Consider the following 22,338-nt stretch of genomic DNA (forward strand, 5'->3'; position numbering starts at 1 on the left):
TTTCTTGATGTTCACAGTTCCACTGTTGTGCTGTTCTGGTGCCGGATTGCGTTGTTTCAAAGGTCCCAGGGAGGTGGTTAAGATCTGCAGTCTGCAGATGGAAGCGGTTCGCACATCTAATTGAACCTCTAACTGATCTCAGAGCAGAGACAGCCGTGGAGCGGTTGAGGGAAGAGAGAATGAGTGTCAGTTCTGTGATCTCACTCAACTCAGGACGGCTCAGAGCATGAGTCATGGGTCAGGGGTCGTATGACATCACCTGGGAGGTACAGGGGATTTCTTCCTTATCTGTAAATAATTAAAAGTACTGATGTCATACTGTACCAGAACTTGATTACAGAAAGAACACTCTCTCAATATCAGGGGCCTGTAGTTGTTCCATTAATCACAACTCCTTCAGGGGTGAGGAGAGAAGCTCTATGAAGTTTTAAGAAGTTTGAACTCACACAAGTTTTAACGCACACGCATACATACACATGCACTGATTACCTATATTGTGTGCAGTGCGTTTGACCCCAATGGACACAGGGATGACTCAACAGAACATGAATGCAATGTAACTCTAAAGATGACCCTACTAGTCTTACTGCATAATATGATGCATATGCCAACATAGTTTATAGGCCTGTATTTCTTTTTGAGTTGGATCCCAGATTTTGTTCTGATTTGCATGACAAAACAGGCCAAACACCCAGGGGTGTTGCATATTTTCAAGTGTCCTCCCATCCAAAGTGAGATACGGCCTCTGTGAAAGAACAGGGCATGTCAGAAACACACACACCCTGTTGAGTGATTTTGCATGTTGAATATTTGGCTGAGCTCGTATAGATTAGAGGAATGACAGATGAAGGACATGCTGCCTTGGAGTACTGTTATGGTTGACTTTACACCTGATAATCTCATGTACAGACTACGTAAACATAAATGATACCATAGATCTGTCTTTATACTATTGGCACTGATAGCTGAAGAGCAGCAATAGTTCCGGTGCTTGGGTTTTTCGTCACTGGTTATATGGATAAATCACGATTTCGCAGGTGTATAGAATCTTAAGAATTTCGGAAGGGGAGAGGGCATTCGGCCTATAGACTTACCCGTAACTTGCAAAGAGCGAGGGTAGAGTGCCTCGTTCCGGTTCCGCTCCTGGTTGTAGCATCTCTTCATCTCTTCTCTTAACATGTATGGGCGCAGAACTTCATAGAGCAGCTGACCAATTACACTTTAGCTCCGGGTTAACCGAGATATTACATCTGATAATACTGTACACTTCCTCATGTAGCTCTAATTCAGCCTGTGTGCCTCCTGTCATTGAATAGAAGTGGGTGAGAGGAAGGGGAGGAGGGGTATGAAGATTCATTTTCAAGGCCCTTAAACTGACTGTAAGTGATGTGTCTACAATCGGAGTAGAATGTAGTCCAGGATCTCCCTCTCTCTCTCTCTCTCTCTCTCTCTAAGTTTGCACTGATTCTGTTGACATTAAGTTAATTGATTATTTAGTTGACACTTGCCTTCATTTGTATTCATTGCTGCACAGGTAGAGCAGAGCACAGGATTAAAATATGATTTCCTCTCTGTTATTTTTCTCTGCGCAGGTAGAGGATGAGATCCAAGAGCAGTGGGGTGGAAAGCCCAGCCAATGGAGTACTGAGGGTTCCCCAGGCAACGCATGACATAAACCAAGAGGAGGAAGTAAATCTGCATGCACCTATAAAGAGCCTAAAGGTCAAAGTTCAACCAAACAATGAGGAAGTGGAGGAGTTGGTGGTCTCTGACATAGAAAAGTCAACTGAGGACAGCTCAGGGACTAGTGACCAAAGACTGGGAATCATCAACTTTACTAAAGAGGACCTTCTGAGGCTGCTAGGTGTCATGGAATGTGAGGTTCAGGTGAGTCTCACTCATGTTGATAAACTACCATACGCTCATATTGTACATAGATTTATAGTTAACTGTGGGGTGAACCACAAATCTTGTCTGCTGGGATGTTGTTTACTTGAATTATCCACTAGGGGATTTTATTGTAAACCCTCACAATACTATAGCCCAAAATTACAATTTATTTAGAATTTCTCTACATTACAGCTCTCTCTAGTGGCTGATGTTGGTACTAACACAGAGAAAACCTGTCTAAATGCTGTTTTATAACTTGCAATTAAGGACTTGCAAGTGTTGTCCTTTGGTGGGCTAAAGGAGATCCTAATAAACAATTGCTCGTTTTTTCCAGAGTACTAACATTGTACGTGTTTTATTTGTGTAACCCCCAGGCGATGGAGGATGTTATCTGTGTGCTGAAGACTGAGAAGACACGGACAACTCTGGAGTCCCACTATGGTTCTACAGTTCCTACCACAGCCCTCCAGGCCTTACAGAGAGACAGCCTTCTCACCACCATCCGGACACACAATGACAATGTCTACCCGAGGCCAATGGCTGAAGTTAGTCACCTACTGACAGATACTTATTAACCTTAGGAAGCTTATAACATTTATTGACTGTAGTATTGTTTTTTTCTTTCTTCATACAGACAAATCTGGGTGAAGGTTATTATTTATTTTATATTTTTTTGTATTTTTCTAACAATTTCTTAGTTTTACAGTTAGGATGCATAGGTCAACAAGACTTAAGTGCAGTAGCTGACTGAATAGTAACAGTCTCTCAGAGTAACAGTCTCATAAGATTCTGTGTTGTGTGTGTGTCTCAGCTGGACCATCTACAGGAGAAACACAAGGACACGTACCGGCGCATGCTGGAACAGCTTCTATTGGTTGAGAAGTGTCACCGGCGCACCGTGCACGAGCTGGACAATGAGAAACGCAAACACACTGACTACATGAGCAAGAGTGACGACTTCACTAACCTACTGGAGCAGGAGAGAGAGAGGTGAGAGGATGAGAAAAAGGGAGGGGCTCTGTAGACAGGATATTGGCTTCAATTCCCGCACCACCCGTAAGTCAAATGTATGCACGCATGATTGTAAGTCGCTTTGGATTAAAGCGTCAGCCAAATGGCCTATATCATTATATATAAGTACATTTTTGGGGGGACTGAAAGAATGGAAAGACTGGAAGTAAGAAAAGGTTTTAGAAGTTGCTATTACTCAGCAATGAGGCATAAGGGGCAGCAGGTAGCCTAGTGGTTAGAGTGTTGGACCAGTAACCGAAAGGTTGCAAGATCGAATCCCCGAGCTGACAAGTTGTTGTTCTGCCCCTGAATAAGGCAGTTAGCCCACTGTTCCTTAGGCCGTCTTTGAAAATAAAAATTTGTTCTTAACTGACCTGCCTAGTTAAATAAAGGTAAAAAAAACTGAGTTAGTGATGAGGCAACATTGCCCATCACCAAGGGATCAAACATGCATGAGAGAGAGGCCCCATCCCTGTGAGACCAGCTAGCTGATTAAACTACTCACACAGAGGGATGAGTGAGTTCATCTGACCGTGTGCTGGCGGTACCTCACCATGCCCTTGTGGAACCATGACCCAACTCTGTGACTCCCATTGACACTGATCATCACGGTTTATACTGTATGACACCTATCATATGGACAGGACCTGTAAAGACAGAGGGCCAGCTCAGACTTGTTGCTTCCCAGTGCAGCGACTAGTGCTTGCCCTTGGCCCTGTGCTCAATGGACGCATGGAAAACCTCTATGCCCATAAACTCCACGCAGTTCCTTTGGCTCCAGCAGCAGTATAAAGGGCCATCGCACAGTGTTAACTGTTCTCTTGTGCTAAGGTACTGTGCAGTACCAGCCGCCTCTGGACACGGACCATTTACTCAGGTTTATAAATGATGTGCTAGAACTAAGCTGTGTGTTTGCGTGAGTGTGTGTGTGTGTGCAAGTGTGTACTGTATACAGTCAACCTGCGTGCGTGCACGAGTGTGTGCGTGCACCAGTGTGTGTATATGTTCCCCACACCAAGTCATCTGCAGGCCACAGGCCAGAGTGGAGCCCCAGCTGCGTTTCATAAGCTATAAAACATCAAACAGCATCTCCCAGACCACTGTACTCTCACTGCTCCACAGCCCCTTTCACAGCCCTTTCTCCTTCGCTTCTATTGGACAACTCAGGAGACATACCATGAAGGCTACATCACTGTCAGAAGAGCCGCCATCAGACAGTGGAAGAAGCCTCAGAGAAGGAGGGAGAAAGAGGAGAGAAGGAGGTGGCAATGAAGTACTGTACATTGATTGTGTTCATTACAACGAACTTGAACCTGACATTTGCCCAGGTTGTTTGATTGACACCTGACTGAGGTTGACCCTAAACATGCCTAACCCCAGGCAACAGGTTCCATTCTCAGTTGGAGAGAGATAACAACCCCAGGATCTCCCTTTAATGAACCTTCAGACGGTCTGATGAAAGCCTTACTGTAAGGCCCTTACACATTAACCACCCTTAGGGAAGCAGATAAAGTCAGTGGGAGGGCTTCATCAGGTACTAGCTATGTACAGTTTGCACAGTATGAGTGAACAGTGACTTTCATTCTAAAAGCATGGAAGGCGTATATGAGCTATAATGGTTTAATCCAAACCTGAGATGGTTGTTTTAGTTAACAGGTTTACAGGTTTCACTAGGTAGGTCTACTGTACCTCCAGTTTATCTTACTGTAGGTGTTAGCGGTGACCTCCTCTGCCAGGTTGTTTCACTGTCCTGGTTGGCCAGTGTTCAGCCTGCCCTCCACAACCTCCTCTTAGTGCCAACAGCTGTGTGTTTTAACTCTCCTATCAGCACTGGCTGAGCCCACATTCCCCTGGCCTTGAGTCACACACACTCCCATGCCAGGTAGAGGGTCGTCACTGTTTTGATGTTTCCGTCTGTCAGTGCGAGGTGGGAGGAATGTCCATCCATATCACACCTGTTCATTCAGATATCTCACTAAATTGTGTGAGTGTGAAAGGAAAAAAACGAAAACACCTATAGGGTCTTACAGCAAACTACTGAAGGAATTTGGAAGGAAGGGGTTACAAACTATACTCACGACTTATAGCCAACAGCCCTAATCACTCACTCAGAGGGGAAGAGAAAATCTTTATTTGGCATAGAAAAGTATGTGTATGATTAAGGAAGAAATATCTCAGATTCCCGAGTGTTTTCTTTATATAAAACCGCAGATATTCAGGGATACCAGTGCACTATATTTACACTCACTCTATTACACATATAGTATGTTGTGAATGAAGAAATAGAAGCCAGTTGCTGTGGTTGACACAAGTATTCATAAGATAGGCATTTAATACCACTAGCCGCCACTGTGATCAAAACGACACCGCCTTGTGTTCCACACATTGGGTGCTTTAAAGTAGATCAACCTTGCTTAGCCTCGCTTCTAGTGCCCTTCTTTTAACACAATGCCAATGAGAAGTCTGCCCAATCCCAAATCAATCCCTAGACCCTACGGCATATTCACCTGTGTATATCTGAGAGGATTTGATAGATGTAAGCAATTTGCTAAGACCCATCAAGTCCTCTCCGATATCCACAAGTGCATAGGGCCTAGGGTCTAGGGGTTGATTTGGGATTGGGCCATACTGTATAGATCATGCTGAGCACTTACTGTAATGCTTTTCCCCCTCAAGAGCAGGGATTACAGTCGAAGGCTTTGTTTTGACAGGCAGTGTCAGCTTCAATCCACAGGCCCCTGACACATACAAGCTGCTGCGTCTACAACTACATTCCTCATGGAAACACAGGATGATTGAAATGTTGTTCCATCGTGAAAATCTGTTTTCTTAGGGACCCACTGTTGATTGCTCCTGAAGAAGTGGTCAAGCGAGTTCAGGATTTTCTCCTGTTTAGGTTGTGAGGACAAATGCTATAGTATATCCACCAATTTTTCACATTTGTGTTTTTCATCAGAAATGATTGCTTATGCGTACCTTCATGTGTGTGTAAAATATGACTGTTCTCAGATTTTTTATTAATAGATGTTAGATGTATAAGAAAATGTATATTTTTTTGTCCAAGGCTATATATCCATTGTTTAGCTGGAATGGAATGTTCGTATCCTGTTTATTTAACTGTGATATGTGGTTGTCTCTCCTACTGTAGCTATCTTCAGATGAATGTACTTACTGTAAGTCACTCTGGATAAGAGCATCTGCTAAATGACTCAAATGTCAAATGTAAATGTGTTATATACAGATCTCATTCTTTTTAAACATGGTTTAAATATTGAGGTCACAAATGTATCATTTGTACAGGTATTTATTAAACATTTAGTTATTTGTTACATTTGAATGTAAAACCTAGCAGTACTACTTATTTATCTGAGAGTGAGGCGGATATATAGAATTTTGAGAGAAAAAACATGATTATTTGTCTCTCTGAAATGAAACCATCAAGTGATAGATTTTAAACAAATAACAAAATCAAATGTCTGTCATTGAACATGCCATGATTAGATATTTGAAAAAACACACCAATCTCTTTCATAATTTCTATAAACAATACAATCTAATTGACCAACTTTTCTGAAAATGGATATATAGCTTTTTGGAAAGAAACTCTTCAATTACATATAGACCAAGTCATTATGAAAGTTACAATCACTTGGAATGTAACTGGACACCTACCATCCTGAATCTATGACCAAACAGAGCTGATACCATTGCACCCATGTTTCTTTACACACTAGCAGGCTGTGTGGTACATAACTCGTCATGCTGGTGAACTAACTTCATTAAAGTATAGTCTGGTTGATAAAAGGTCAATGCTGCTCCTTGTTGGAGTCTAACTTGGCCTTAGATCCTATAAGGGGCTCCTGAGGACATTGTTACACCTCTGATTGGTCTGGCAGAGTCTCTAGTAGCCTTTTTACCACAGTTACTCCCTCTTGACTGACTGGGTCTCCAGGGAGATAGGAGCACTATTTTACACCTGAAGGTCAGGTGTGACTTCTCTCCCATGTGACCTCGCTGCTGTAGGCCCCATTGACAGTGACATCATGCCTGTGACCTTTGCTTGAGGGTAATTTTAGAGTGCTGATTGCTTAGGTGTCAATAATTTATGGACGTGTAAATACAGTATGTATGAAGATCAAGTGGAGGCTGGGTGATTCTCTGTACAGTAGCCAGCCATGGTGGTAATCTGACTTTGCAGTGGGTTTTGAGTGGAACAGATGCTCATAAACTCACAGCATAAACTAAGAATCTTCACTAGTATAATCTTGAATTCAACGCATCCTCTGTATTGAGGTCAACTATGATCCGCTGTTAAGGGATAGTGAATTACATTGCCCTTAATTGTGTTTGTTGTGCTGAAGATAGACATTTGTTTGTCTGTGAGGTTTAGAGTACTAGGCCTACTGTCTCTATACCAGGGATCATCAACTAGATGCAGCCACATTTTTTTCTTGAGCGGATGATCGGGGGCCAGAACATAATTACAAATCATTTGCAGACTGCAAATTGACCACAAGAAGCCCAAACAGATATAATATTTGACTAAAACAATCATTTCCAACCTGGCTACATTTGCATACAATTTGTATACGATCACGCGTCTCTTTATTATGCGTGGGAATACTTGGCAACAGATTTAGAAAATGAAGATCACTTGGGCCTGATTTCCTGGTGTTGTTACAGTCTTTTTTGTGCACCCCCCAAAAAATCCTAAAAATGAATACAATTGCTTCGAGAATTTGGCGTCTGGAATAAAACCGCCTGTGGGCCAAATTCAGTTGGGGAACCCTGCTCTGTACTTGGTCACCATATCGTTCAGCACCTCAGAAAAGCATTTTCAGGGTTCCTGTCTGTCTGTACATCTGACTCGTTACAGAGTCTCCTCCAGGGAGCGGAACTGGCTCATCCCTATCTGTTATCCCCATTATACGTCAGTTTACACAGAGCAGACCACTGATCCACTTCTCCCAAGGCGACACTACAGCAGACAGACTCACCGTCCTCTCTCCTATACCACTGAGTTTATAGCTTCCTGTCGGACCAGATCATTTCCTGTCTATAGGGAGGGGTATTAAGAGATTGATCACAGGCTACCCACATAAAAAAATACTATAGTTTACTATTAAATACTTGAGTACTTACTATAGATTTCTATAGAATTCAGTAGTAAACTGTAATATACTGTAGAATCCTATATTCCACACTGTAGTATCCCTCGATCGTTTAGTGCTTACTATAGACTTTTGTAGTATACTGTAGAATTCTATACTATACACTGTAGTATCCCTCGATGTTTAGTGCTTACCATAGATTTTTGTAGTATACTGTTAGAATTCTATACACTGTAGTATCCCTCGATCGTTTATGTCTTACTATAGACTTTTGTAGTATACTGTAGAATTCTATACTATACACTGTAGTATCCCTCGATCGTTTAGTGCTTACCATAGACTGTTTAGATTACTGTAGAATTCTATACACTGTAGTATCCCTCGATCGTTTAGTGCTTACTATAGACTTTTGTAGTATACTGTAGAATTCTATACTATACAGTGTAGTATCCCTCGATTGATTAGAGCTTACTAAAGAATTTTGTGGAAATACTGGAGAATACTGGGGCCTCCCTAGTGGCACAGCAGTCTAAGGCACTACATTGCAGTGCTTGATGTGTCACTCCAGTATTATTATAATAATAATACTGGAGAATCTGTGACCAGCAGATGCATATCTGTATTCCCAGTCATGTGAATTATAGATTAGGACCTAATTAATTAATTTAAACTGTAACTCAGTAAAATCTTTTTTTTTTTCTTTTTTCTTCAGTGTACATTTTAAACTCGTTACTCACATGAAAAAATACTATGCTCTAAATAATGTTGTATTGTAGTATACTATAGTATTCATAGTATTCATGCCTGTAGTATTTACTGTTGTGTTTTTCCAGACATGCCTGTATTATGCTGTAGTATTCACTAGTGTTTTGCAGACATAACTAGTATATTGTAGTAACACCTGCCATCTAAAAGACTATGCCAGTTACCGTTTAATGAGGGGAACACCTCAACCAGAACATAAGACACAGGTTCCCGATATGCCACCTATTGAGTTAATTCAACAGTTGAGCAATGCAACGGACCAGACAGGTTCTAGGCCCATTAAAAGAGAAACAGCACAGAGGCAGTTAAGGAACAAGCAAGGTTTTTTAAAGCTTAGAGGATGAGGTCTGCTTGTTTGACACGGAAATAACATTAACAAGAGTACACCAAAATGATTTCCACTAGATAGATTTCTGAAATGCAACAGTGCTTTCACAGAGATCCAGCTGACCAAGTTCACAAGATGTTGATAACGATGACAAAGAATACTGCACTACTGATGGTAGAAAATAAACCATTAACCACTGCATTTACATCAATAGATATTTAAAAAATACAAATTACTTTACTTAAAGACAGTCACTTAATTGGAGGGCGCTGCCAATAAATACAAGAATAACTGATTGAGCGGCAGGTAGCCTAGTGGTTAGAGTGTTGGGCCAGTAACCGAAAGGTTGCTAGATCAAATCCCTGAGCTGACAATGTAAAAATATGTTGTTCTACCCCTGAACAAGGCAGTGTTCCTAGGCTGTCATTGTAAATAAGAATTTGTTCTTAACTGACTTGCCTGGTTAAAAAAAAAAAAAAGGAGGGTTGAGTGAGCGTTATGGTGAGGTGGGACTCCAGTTAACCCTAAAGTCAAATGATGCTCTTCAGCATCAAACAGTGAAGTCATTTTGAATAGCTCCCTGTGTGTTTATGCTAGAGACTTACCGTTTCTTGTAGAGTCAGCAGCTCAATCCCCTCTTTCTACTGTTATAAAAGAGGGGATTGCGCCCATTCCATAACATGGGGTTTGCGAAAGCTGACTTTTTCTACACATGAGGATCCGGACAAGAAAATGGACATGAAATCGTCTGTAAACCCAAACCAATATCGAATAATATGTCACCAATATCAAAAGGGGAGACTCTCAGGAACGCGACGGAATCGGTTGTTTGACTCTACGACATCCACGCGACATCGTCTAGACTCTGTCGTGGACGTCCTGACTTCAAAGAGGTCTTCTCACAAAACCAACTGTCCAGACTGAACCGTTACAAAGCAATATGTCACCAATAATGAAAAGGGAGACTGACGAACACGAAGATGTCGGTTGATCTGCTTTACAACGCACACAGACAAGCTTCAGGGGATTCCAGGACCGGCTGTACAAATTGCAAAAAGTGAACATGGGATCAAATGAGCCAAAAATAACATGACAAAATATGGGACTAAAAAAAATAAATGTAGGGCAATTGCCCAGGGTCCCTAACCTCCAGGGGGCCCCCATTGATTTTGTTCGTCACTCTCGCTCATACTGTATATCATTAACATTGTATAAGTCATGGTAAAATGTGTAGAACTTTAAAACTTTCTCTAGTAGAATTGCAGGAAATTAACTTTAAAACGTGCATTTTTCTCTCCGCCGTCAACCAAATCTCGCTTAGGGCCACTAAAAGGCTAGAGCCGGCCCTGACAGCATACTACAGCCATGTCCACAAAAAATTGACAGTGAATACTACAGTAAAGTGTGCAAAAACACTACAGTAAATACTAAACTATACTGCAGTCATGTCCGCAAAAACACTTCAGTGAATACTTTAGTATACTACAGAGTATACTACAGTCATGTACGCAAAAATATTGAATACTATAGTACAGTCATGTCTGCAAAAAAACACTATAGTGAATACTATAGTATTCTACAGTCATGTCCGCAAGAAGACAACAGTGAATACTACAGTAAAGTCTGCAGAAACAGTGTACTATAGTGTACAAATATAGTAATACTACAGTATTTTGACCATAGTATACTATAGTATTTTTTCATGTGGGTACTTTGCATTGTTTCCCATAAACATAATTTGGCTTAGCCAAAACAGCGCTGTCTCTATAGAAACCACTTTAATTAATATAAGAAGTAACTTCAATAACGGAGACATGACTGAGTAAGATGTAATGTGTGTCTGAATTACTTGTGTAAATAGGCTATTGTGACAGCCTGTGTGTAGGAGCCCTTTCCATTGAAACAAGCTCCGCATTGCCTGTAAGTGAACACAAAAAAGGGGGAAAACAAACTGAGGAGTGTAGAGAACGCCCTCCTCTGGCCAGGGTCCCTCCTACCCTCTGGCCAGGGTCCCTCCCACCCTCTCACAGTCCAAACCAGAGCCCCACAGAGCTCTGCCTGCCGAATATGGGCGAGGTGACCAGCTAAAGGTCCGGTGCTACACACAATTTTTATTCACCTTTCATTGTCCTGATGACATGCTTGGAATGTGATGGTAGAGTTCCAGTGTAAAAGGGGGTCTATGCCAACTCTGAACTTGGAGTGGATCCTCTACTATGGCAAACATGTTAGACATAGACTCGCCTGTAATGCATCAAGAATAGTGGGTAAGTTTTGAAAGGTGTCTAAGTTGTTTAGAGTTCAGCTGTTTCTGCTGACATACTGTCGTCAGAATGTGTTTCTCGCTTGATATTGCAGCTCAGTGTGAGATGTACTGTATTTTTATATAAAGTGTGCACTTCAGGCAAAAGATGGAATGTTCCCAAGACAACTATGCATTCAGTGTATTTTGCATGTAACTTGTTACAGGCTTTCTCTGTCTGCTGAGATTCCACATATGGACATGCACAGCAGAAAAAGAAGCAGAGAGAAAAAGAGATTGCTCAGTGGCGGTTTAGTCAAACTTTCAGTTCTCAGTCTTGATTCCAGAAGCAAGGATGGAAAACAGTGAGGGAGTTTTTGGCAATTTTTCCTGGTGTACTACCTCTTTCAGTGTGCTGCAGTTCTTTGCCAAATGAAGTGTGAGAGGCATGGTGAGCTGAACCAAAGAGAATCAGGATAAAGCAGGATAAATAAAATAAAAATGTTCACAGGAAACCACAATGATGGGTCAGATCAGAGACTGAACAGATCAGAGACTTTATCCTGACCATCCATTATAAAGTAATAGAGCTTGATTTCCTCTGTGTTCATTTAACATCTACCAGGTTCATTAATTGGGTGCATGAGAAAATAATGTATATCTTTAGATTGATGTATGCATGCATTCATCACAAAGAATATGTTGCAGCAGTGAATACCAGTAGTTATATATTGTAAATAAATGGTATCTTAAACACGGTACCTTTCATGGCAGCTTACTGTATAATGAGTTCAATCACTTCTGTCATGTGAATGTCAGGACCCGGTGCGAGAAACAGTCACTAATAATCGTCAGAACCCAGAAGATGAGGCAGACACAGCAGTACTAGAGATGGTGGTTTAATTAAAGAACAAAATCTTCAGGCAAAGAAACTAAATCCACAATGTCCAAAAATAAAGCCAAAAGGCACAAAATGGAAATCCTCCAAAATACAAAAGAAACTCCACAAAGTGGTAAAAAACAGCAGGGAAAAACAAACCTCAAAAGACTACTCAAATAATACACAAGAACTAAACCAGAGAACCTCTGGAAAATCCAACAAGAGAAATATCTGAATAAAACAAGGCTGGGGCTGGGGCTGGGTGCTAACTTACAAACACTGAGCAAGGAACTGAGGAACACACAGGGTTTAAATACTAACAAGGGAATGACCTACAGGTGCAAACAATAATTAGAGCAAGAAAAACAAAAGGTACAAAAAAGGTGCAATGGGGACATCTAGTGACCAAAACCCGAACAGTCTTGGCCAAAACCTGACAGTGAATCAAATGTTCTATGGTTTGACATTTCTGTAGAAATTCAAAACATGCTTGTGATACAAAGTATCAAGCTCGGCTAAAGTGAAACATTTAGAAATTATATTTTTCTTTGTGATACAGTATGATACACCATATGAAACACTGTTACTTCCAGGAAGTACAGTGCAGCAAAAAATTACACACATACTTATCCTTCATCTATTGTTTTTTTCTCTCTCCACAGATTGAAGAGGTTGCTGGAGAATGAGAAAGCCTACCAGGTGCGTAAAGAGAAGGAGCACACCAAGCGTCTGGAGAAGGTAAGAGAGGAGCTGGTCAAACTGAAGTCCTTTGCCCTGATGCTGGTGGATGAGCGGCAACTCCACCTGGAGCAGATGGACCAGCAGAGCCAGAGGGTCCAGGAGCTGAACCAGCAGCTGCAGGAGAGAGAGCAGACCCTGAACGACACCTGCGGCCGAGCACAGGAGGACTGCCAGAGGGCCCTGAGCTTGGAGGGCAAGCTGAAGGAACACCAGGCCAAGTTTACCCAGGAGCAAGAGGAGATGACAGCCAAGCTGGTCAGCCAGGAGTCCCAGAACCGCCAGCTGGATGCCAAGCTGTCTGGACTCATCCACAGACTGGAGGAGCTGGAGGAGAGCAACGTAGCACTGAGGAGGTCAGAAAAGGAGCTGCGCGAGCTGAGGGATAAGATCAGCAAAGGGGAGTGTGGGAACTCTAACCTAATGACAGAACTAGAGAACTTCCGCAAACAGGTATTTGAGATGAAAGGGCAGGACGAGGAAATCACCAAGGCAGAGGTCCAGTACAGGGAGATGAGGAAGAGGCTGCAGGAAGAGGAGAGCCAAAGGAAAGAACTCAAACTGCAGGTGGAGAAGCTCCAGAGAAGGATGGTGAAGCTGGAGAGACTAGAGGGGGAGTTCGACGCCAGCAAGGCAGAGTGCTCCCAGTTACGCTCCACTCTGGAGAGAGGGAAGGGCATGTCGAAGGAGCTCAACGCTGAACTGGTAGCAGTTAAGATACGCATGAAAGCGATGGAATCTTCTGAGTTGAGACTGGAAAAGACTGAGCAGAGCCTTAAAGATGACCTGGCGAAGCTGAAGTCATTCACTGTGGTAATGGTTGATGAGAGGAACAATTTGATGGAGAGGATGAAGTTAGAGGACAAGAATTATGATTTGAGTAAGATGTTCAAGGCTGAGCAGGGCAAGGTTATGGAAGTGACTGAGAGATTAATAGAGGAGAGTAAAAAGCTCCTGAAGTTGAAATCAGAGATGGAAGCCAAGGTAGGGACCCTTACCAGAGAGAAAGGAGAGCTTAGTACTAGGCTTGCTTGTGAAATGGAAAAGAGCAAGGATCTTAGCTCCAAAGTCAGCCAAATGAACAAGAGGTTAGATGGATTGGAGGAGGAAGGAAATATAGGCAAAAATAACATAGCAAAGAGGGAACTGGGAAGCTTGTCAGATGGGGGTTTGAAAGAGTACAACAGGGTGAAGGAGCTAACATTTGAAATAGAGCAATTAAAAAAACGCCTCAAGCAGCTGGAGGTTGTGGAGGGAGATTTGATAAAGACAGAGTATCAGTACGACCTGCTGGAGAAAAAGTTCCTGACAGAACAAAACAAGGCCCACATTCTCTCCCAGCAGGTGGAGGAGATGAAGAGTCAGATTTCCCTGGATAAAGGCATAGAGAAAGGAGAGGTGGAGAGCCAAGAAGTAGACCTACGACAGCGCTACAAGACGGAAGAGGCCAAAACCAGAGACTTGCAGAATGACATAGTAGCCCTCAAGGAGAAGATCCACGAGCTGATGAACAAAAAAGACCAGCTCTCTCAGCTCCAAGTGAACTACTCCTTCCTCCAGCAGAGGTTCCTAGAGGAAAAAGAGAAGAAGAACAAGATGAGCATTGAGGTCCTCCACCTCACCAAAGAGCTGGAGGTGACCAAGCGCCACAGCCGCACTCTACGATCCAGCCTGAATGGGAGGAGGATGGTGGACATCGCCATGGCGTCCACTGGAGTGCAGACTGATGCACTGGCCACTGAGATGGCAGAAGAGGACACCCCAGCTGTGTTCATCAGGAAGTCTGTCCAGGAAGAGAATCACATCATGAGTAACCTTCGACAGAAGTGCCTCAAGAAACCCACAGAGAAAGCTGGTGGTCAAGAACACTTCTCACTCTCTGCTGCAGCTGACCTCAGCATGAAGAAGTCTTGGATTCCCTCGATGCGGAAGAGGGAAAATATTCCTCAGGGTGGTAATGTGGACAAGTCTGTGGGTATCAACAGTGAATCCATGCATTCTGAGCTGACCATGTCCCAAAAGGAAGGGCAGCCTTTACGCATCAGAGTGACCCCAGACCACCAGAACAGCATGGCTACCTTGGAGATCAGCAGTCCCACTGCTGAGGACCTTTACTCCAGCTCCAACCTCAGTCCCACGCTACAGGTCCACCAGAAGTCTCGGATTACCATCATTCCCACCCACACCCACACCACCACCTCTTCAAGGGGCAGAGCCAGCGCCAGGCCAGGGGGACCAGAGAGGGCCAAGTCCCCCGTCAGCATCACCACCATCTCCAGGGCCAAGTTACCAGAGTGCAGCATGGCCTCCTCATCTTCCTCATCCTCTTCCTCTTTAGGCAGGCCCATGTCACCTATATCCATCATGACGGTCAGCACATCCATGCTGTCCAACATTTCCGCCACCCCAGAGCTCCATGAGATGACCATGGCCCGGGCAATGTTCAAGGTCACCCCTGAGAAACAGATGGTCCCCACGCAGATCAGGAAGTACAACTCCAACGCCAGTATCATCACCACCACAGAGGACAATAAGATCCACATCCACCTGCATGGCTCCCAGTTCCATAAGGGCCCCTCTGAGGGCCACAACAACAACAACACAGGCCCCAAGGTGGTGGTTAGGCCTGTCGGCATGGCAACGGAGTGTAACAGAGAGATGACGTTATCCACGGGCACAGTGTTGCGCTCCACTCGCCACAGCACTGCAGCTCTCAAAACCACACCCAGTAAAGTGATGAGCAGCATCACTATCACTCCAGTCACGTCCACCCCTGCCAGACCAACACAAGCTGTGGTGAGTCTCCTCAGAACACAAATTCCCCTGGCTGTTATGTTAACCTTTAACTCACTCCTTCAAGCTTATACATTTTGATGTTGTATTAACCCTCTTCACCCCCAATTAAAGGAAATGTATGAAATTATTATGTTTATGAACTGACAAAATAATAATTTTGGAAGATTGTGGACATGTACTTTCCTTTCTGTTACGTAGCATATTGATGGGCGACACGGTGGCGTCTCACTGAGCAGTCGGTATAATGAGGTCTTTGTTGGGCAGATGGATAGCCTTACAGAAACAGTACTCCCTCACTTGGTCTTGAAAGAAGGACTAAATATTTACAGGTCATATAGTAAATGATCTCGAAGGGAAATGTTGTCATATATATTCCCCCTTAGTAATTGATCATTTTCTTCTACCCTTTTCTCTGTTGTGGCCTCCTCTCCTCTCACCCTTGCCTCTTTCTATCCTCTCTCTATCCTATCCCTGTATCTCCCAGCCTGGGCATGATGCCCACCCATCCCGGGCAGGGTCCACCCGTATCCCCATCTCCAAGAGCCTGAAGACGGGCAAAACCATGCTGGGAGTTCTGGGGATGTCTGGAGGAATGAGAGCAGAGAGCCAGTCCATGAGGATAGAGCTTAAGAAATCCACAATCAGCAGCACAACAGCCTTTCAAAATGGAGGGAAAAGCTGATAGAGCCAGAGACACTAACAGGGAACATTAAGCAAACAATTCAGACAAGAGAAAGTAATTTGGCTCCTCTCTATTGAGCAGGAGGCTGAGTGGACCATTGTGTTTTCGTCCAACTGAAAACAATATACATATCTAAACATTATACAATAAAATGTTGTACTTGAAATTATGTATATATATTTTTTAAACAAATTCTATTCTGTTTTCATGTCGATGAAATCAACGTAACTTCTTTCTTAGTTAACCATTGGCATGTGTGCATTTTTTTAAGGGAATATAACCAATGTGGATTGTTAGGTAATGCTGCTACTAACTGCTTTATGCATTAGTTATGTACTGCTTCACCTAGTGAGCTTTTCATGACGCATTTTGTTACAGCATTTAGTACTGAGGCCAAATCATTTGGTTTGCGGCAAATTAAATGTGTCTTTTTTATATCAAGGTTTTTGTAATGGCATGTAATTTAAATTAAATACTTTTTTGAAAGATGACCTACTTCAGCATATTAAACAGATAATATTGCTAAGCGCAAACATGCATTGTGTTCATAATATTTGTCACACCCTGATCAGTTTCACCTGTCTTTGTGCTTGCCTCCACCCTCCTCCAGGTGTCGCCCATCTTCCCCATTATCCCCAGTGTACTTATACCTGTGTTCTCTGTTTGTCTGTTGCCAGTTCATTTTGTTTCGTCAAGCCTACCAGCGTTCTTCCCGTGCGTGTCTGTCGCTAGTTCCTGTTTTCTAGCTTTCCTGGTTTTTGACCATTCTGCCTGCCCTGACCCTGAGCCTGCCTGCCGTTCTGTACCTTTCGGATTCTGCTCTGGACTACTGACCTCTGCCTGCCCTTGACATGTCGTTGGCCTGCCCCCGTTTCTGTAATAAACTTTTGTTACTTCGAAACTGTCTGCATCTGGGTCTTCTCCTGAGCCTTGACATGTTAAAGTTATCTCAAATCACCTTGGATGCATTTTATGCCCATGTGCATCAGTTGAACCAGACTCTGTAGCAAGTCATTCATCTCACATTCATTTACTAAATAGTCCGTGTTTGAATTGACTTGCTGTGTGTTATCAAAAATGTATCAAAACAAATGGCCATATGCTTGTGCTGTGATACACTAGAGACAAATTATCATGGTCATCTCGCACTTGTGGAGCGCTCACTTACATTGGCCTTTCAGAAGTTAAAATCAACTCAGTTAACAAGCTGCCTGTGTCTACAATCACCAACCATGTGTCCTCAGTGAAAGAATAATATTGTTTCCAATCGAGCAGATGAGTTACATTTGCTGAATCAACCAATGACAGACAGTCAAACCAGTGTCATTAGCTGGGTTTGTTGTGAGTCAAAGGGTAGCGAGACTCCATGCGGAAAAGTACTATACTGAAATGTAGGAAAACCAAAATGCACAAAAATATGTTTTTGTAATGTCTAAAATAAAATATATGTGTATAATATATACTTGTCTGTAATGTAAAGCAATGCAGAAGCAATTAGCATTGTAAATGATGATAGAACACATCAAATTAATGTGAACATGAGGACACAAAAGAGAGACAGATAATTAAAAGAGAGAATTTGAATAAAAGTTTTTTTATGGAGAAAAATCCACTTCTGGATATGGGCAAATTCACTCTGGGCAAATGGCCTGTGCGACAAAAAGAAAATAGTTAACATCCCTGCTACTTCAGCCATATGCTATGTTAAAGAAAAAGCTCACTTAATGATTGGATTACGTTTGGAAGGATTTTCCAGTCATACAGTACCTCAATAGGATAGAGTGTCAAGTGGCACAACCATTGGTGTCATGAGTTCAACGTGTGAGGGAGAGGTCAGGCCAGAGAGCTGTCGAGGGAGTGGTCCAGGCCCCTGGCTTGGAGGCTTTGAGTTGGTCCCATCAGTGTAATGCATTGTAGGGTATCTGCTGCCCCATAGACCTGCTGTTAGTGGGAAATATGTTAGCAGGAGATCACCAGAGAAAGCTATGATTGGCTGACACAGTCTTGGAGTTAAACCTCATGTAGTCTAAAACAATATTCACCTGCTTTCATGGAGAAAGAATTCACTCCTTTGGGGCAACTGCCAGAGTTCCCCAGATATCTGTTACAGGTTCCAGTTTTGGGAATGGTGCAGCAGATACTAGTTCCTGTAACACAGGATAAATGATGAAACAGGAGAACGTGGCTTCACTTTCAAAGGTTCTCTGCATTATTTTATTCAACTTTCTCTCAAGTGCAAATTGTCTTTTTCTGTCTTTTCATTGTGTTTCAAAGTTTTGTTTTGTTTTTATATTTAAAGTGTATTTAATGTCTCATAAATCCTTGACATATTATTTCAGAAACATATAAAAAATACATCAATTTACAAATTAAAATGATTAAATTCCAATCTAATTTACATTTTAAAATGCATTACATTTATTCCCCAAACACATTTACTCTTAACTTGAAATAACCTTTTTAGGTTATAATTATGTAGTTGACTGTAGCCCCATAGGAGACTCTAAAACATGAAAGCCTTTAAAGACTGGTATAAGTTACTTTATACCCATGCTCAAAATACATTCACCCAGTGTAAGGACTAATAGAAAGACAAGACTATTGAAAATGACATTAATGCTAATTATTGGAAAATGACTGAACAAGCTAGCATAGCGCTAACCAAAGCTAGCAACCAACTGACCGGAGCTAGCAAACAGCTAACCCGAGCTAGACGCTTTTCTAAAGCTAACCACTAATCTAACATTTACAGTACATCAATTACAAAGTTCTTAAACATCACAGTTACAACATAAAATTATCTAAACCCTGAGGATATTGTCAGAAGTGTCTTTATCAAAAATACAAATGTTCAGAAGTTAATAAAAAATATAAAAAAAGATCAAAGGAATGCACCGCCATCATTTCATTTTACACTCGACATGCATTTTCTGTCTCGTACGAAGTTATACAATTAGTATGTTGTTCAAAACCATTACATTCACTTCAACAGACAAGTCACAAAACTATATTGTGGTATTCAGTGCATTTTTTCACTTCAACAGACAAGTTACAAAACTATATTGTGATATTCAGTTTATTTTTGCACTTTTCTGACCTGTAACTGTAACGGAATTCCTCCTCCTCTTCATCCGAAAAGGAGGAGTAGGGATTCGACCAAAATGCAGCGTTGTCATAGGACATAATGAATTTATTAGACAAGACAAAAACGAACTATACTTGAATAACTAACAAAATAACAAACGACGTAGACAGACCTGGGGCCTGTTGCACAAAAGTAGAATTAAGACATCCGGGATAAATGACTCAGCTGAGCTCAATGAAGCCAAAACATGTGCGTCCAGGCTTAATTGGTTGCACAAAGACCAAGCCAGGATGAGCAGACACGGATTCATTCAAGCCAGGTGAAACCAATCCTGGATAGGTGCGCGCTCACGGCTCACTCAAATAGACCCCGCCACAGATCACAGATTAACTGATTTACCATGGCAACTAGAGCCGCGTACTTTTCCCCGTCGGAAGCACAAATCCTCATGGAGGCATACGAGGAGGTAAAATATATAATTAAGAAGAAAGGCAACACCGCCACAGTGATAAAGCAAAGAGAAAAAGCGTGGCAAAGTATTGCAGACCGCCTGAATGCGTAAGTAGTGCACAATTACACACCACCGCTCCGCTGAAACATCACAATTACAATTCAAATATTTAATTCACATCTCCAAAAATGCAGTTGTACTGTAATTATGAAACGGTTAAATTTTTTATTGAAATGCACTGCAGATTAGAGTGAAATTGTGTAAGTAACTCCATCACACTGTATAAAGCTATGATAAATTTTGATATTTTACTGAAAACAAGACAAAAATACCAAGTAATTTTTTGCAGTGTGACTCCATTAAATGTGTGTTGTGTGTGTGTGTAGATTAAACATGAACGGGCCAAAACGGACATGAGCAGCGTCAAAATCAAATACAAGAACATTCTGCAGAATGGTATGGTCCCTGACTAATATTTAACAAAGCACAAGCATATATTGTACCCAGAAGGTGCCTGCTCACACATTGTCTGTACTGTTTTAGCAGTTAAAAAGAATACCCACAACAAGGCACGGGTGGTGGTCACCAAAGGCTGACCTTACCCCAGCAGAGGACATGGCCTTGGAGCTAAATAAAGGCAGCCCGTCTTAGAGGGGATCCCTGGGGGAAAGAGACGAGCATAGGTTCCTCCCAAGATGCCACCCGCTTCATTCAAGGTATGTCCTTCCATCTCTACATGGGATACAACCACATTCATATTGAATCAATTTGGACTGTCTGACTTTGGTTTACCTATTGCCTTGCAGTGTCTGGCAGCACTGTGTTCCTGTTAGAGCCACCAGCACAAGCACCAGACGATGCTGATCCAGTGAGTACTCCATCAAAGGCATACTGTAGGCCTGGCATGTCTTGTCTACTAGCTTCAATATGAATCCGATAAATGTGATAGGGTGAAGGCCCCAGTGCAGCAGCAACAGCACATGATGGAGACGATGATGAGGAGGAGACCATCTCTCTGGATTCCAGAAGGCATGAGTATCATGTTAAGACTTGGAAAGTACTATTTACTCTACAATGGTGAGGAGTCCTCATCAAAATCAAAAAATCTAATTTCTTTTACAGGACCCAGATGCTATACAGTGGGAAAACCAGCCTGGCAACATAGTGCGTATTAATAAAAGGACACCACATCCTGCCAAATTCCAGCTGCGCTAATTGTATTGTGTTCACAGAGCTCACAAGCTATCAGAAAGTTGTATGGCAACCACCTCCGGCGCCAAATAGAACTGGCAGACATAGACATTCAGTACAAGAAGAAAAAGATGGAAAACTTGCACTGGAGTCCGAAATAAAAAAGAGGACAATTAGGAAACTGGACCTTGAAATAAAAAAACTTGAGAGGGAGGTGAGATATGCCTTCAATGTACACTGTATGCTACTGTAACACAAAGTTATTAATCATTATTTTTCTTTCCTCCCCCAGCTCCAAAGAGATGACACAGCTCAAAATAAAAATTAGGTATATTCTCGTAAAGTCAAGTGAGCCATGACATATGAGCTCTTATTGTGAGCACACACGGACGTGGCATCTTTCTAAGGTTTTTTTTATTTTCCCAGCAATCAGTACAACCAAGTCATCGTTATAAGGCATCGCCCTCTTTGCCCACCCCCCAGCACCAGGTGTGGCCACTAGCCTATATGAAGGCCCAAAATTGTGTGTTCCTTTCTGCTCTGACAAGGCATGCCCATTCGTGCGAGATGTGGTGGATGAAGAAGCACTTGTCCTGAGGAGAGCCTTCAGGCGAGAAAGGGTCTTCAGGGACCGGTTGGACCCACTGGCCTTCCCTGATGACCATCTATATGAAAGATACAGGTTTTCTGCAGATGGCATCAGGTATCTATGCAGACTACTGGGTCCCAGGATTAAGCACCGCACTGCACGGAGCCATGCACTGAGTGTGGAGCAAATGGTTTGTGTGGCCTTGCGCTTTTTTGCTAGTGGAGCCTTCCTGTACTCAGTGGGGGATGCAGAACAGCTGAACAAGGCCACAATTTGCCGCCACATAAGGAGTGTGTGTCTGGCTATCAAAGCATTAGCAGATGTCTTCATCTCCTTCCCTGGCCACAGAAGACTCTGTGACATCAAAGAGGAGTTCTATAGGATTGCAGGTAAGAGGATCTACAAATTACAGGACAACTGTTAACACATAGTAGGATACTCATTACTTTGTGTGACAGGTTTCCCCAATGTCATTGGTGCAGTGGACTGCACACACAAGGATAAAAGCCCCCTCAGGTGCCCATGAGGCCGATTTTGTGAATAGGAACCTTTCACAGCATAATGTTCAGGTGAACATAA

At 42.5% G+C, this 22,338-nt stretch overlaps 1 protein-coding gene and 1 long non-coding RNA gene across 2 annotated transcripts in view; both read left to right on the top strand.

Annotated features, from left to right (window-relative positions):
* The window catches only part of LOC111963143 (filamin-A-interacting protein 1-like), a 38,063-nt gene extending 19,447 nt beyond the window's left edge, over positions 1-18,616 (top strand). Inside the window, exons 2-6 of the mRNA XM_023986381.2 lie at positions 1,593-1,887; positions 2,265-2,435; positions 2,702-2,880; positions 12,890-15,761; positions 16,246-18,616. Coding sequence (XP_023842149.1) covers positions 1,600-1,887; positions 2,265-2,435; positions 2,702-2,880; positions 12,890-15,761; positions 16,246-16,443 — 3,708 coding nt within the window. The 5' untranslated portion in view covers positions 1,593-1,599 and the 3' untranslated portion in view covers positions 16,444-18,616. The remainder of the gene's footprint in view (positions 1-1,592; positions 1,888-2,264; positions 2,436-2,701; positions 2,881-12,889; positions 15,762-16,245) is intronic.
* A 1,984-nt stretch (positions 18,617-20,600) lies between these two features.
* On the top strand, positions 20,601-21,013 carry LOC139027655 (uncharacterized). Its single transcript, XR_011479770.1, has 3 exons — positions 20,601-20,695; positions 20,786-20,847; positions 20,929-21,013. It is a non-coding gene; the product is annotated as an uncharacterized lncRNA (long non-coding RNA).
* Positions 21,014-22,338: the final 1,325 nt, after the last annotated feature.

This window comes from Salvelinus sp. IW2-2015, linkage group LG4q.2 (assembly GCF_002910315.2).
Source record: "Salvelinus sp. IW2-2015 linkage group LG4q.2, ASM291031v2, whole genome shotgun sequence".
Classification (NCBI taxonomy): Eukaryota; Metazoa; Chordata; class Actinopteri; order Salmoniformes; family Salmonidae; genus Salvelinus; species Salvelinus sp. IW2-2015.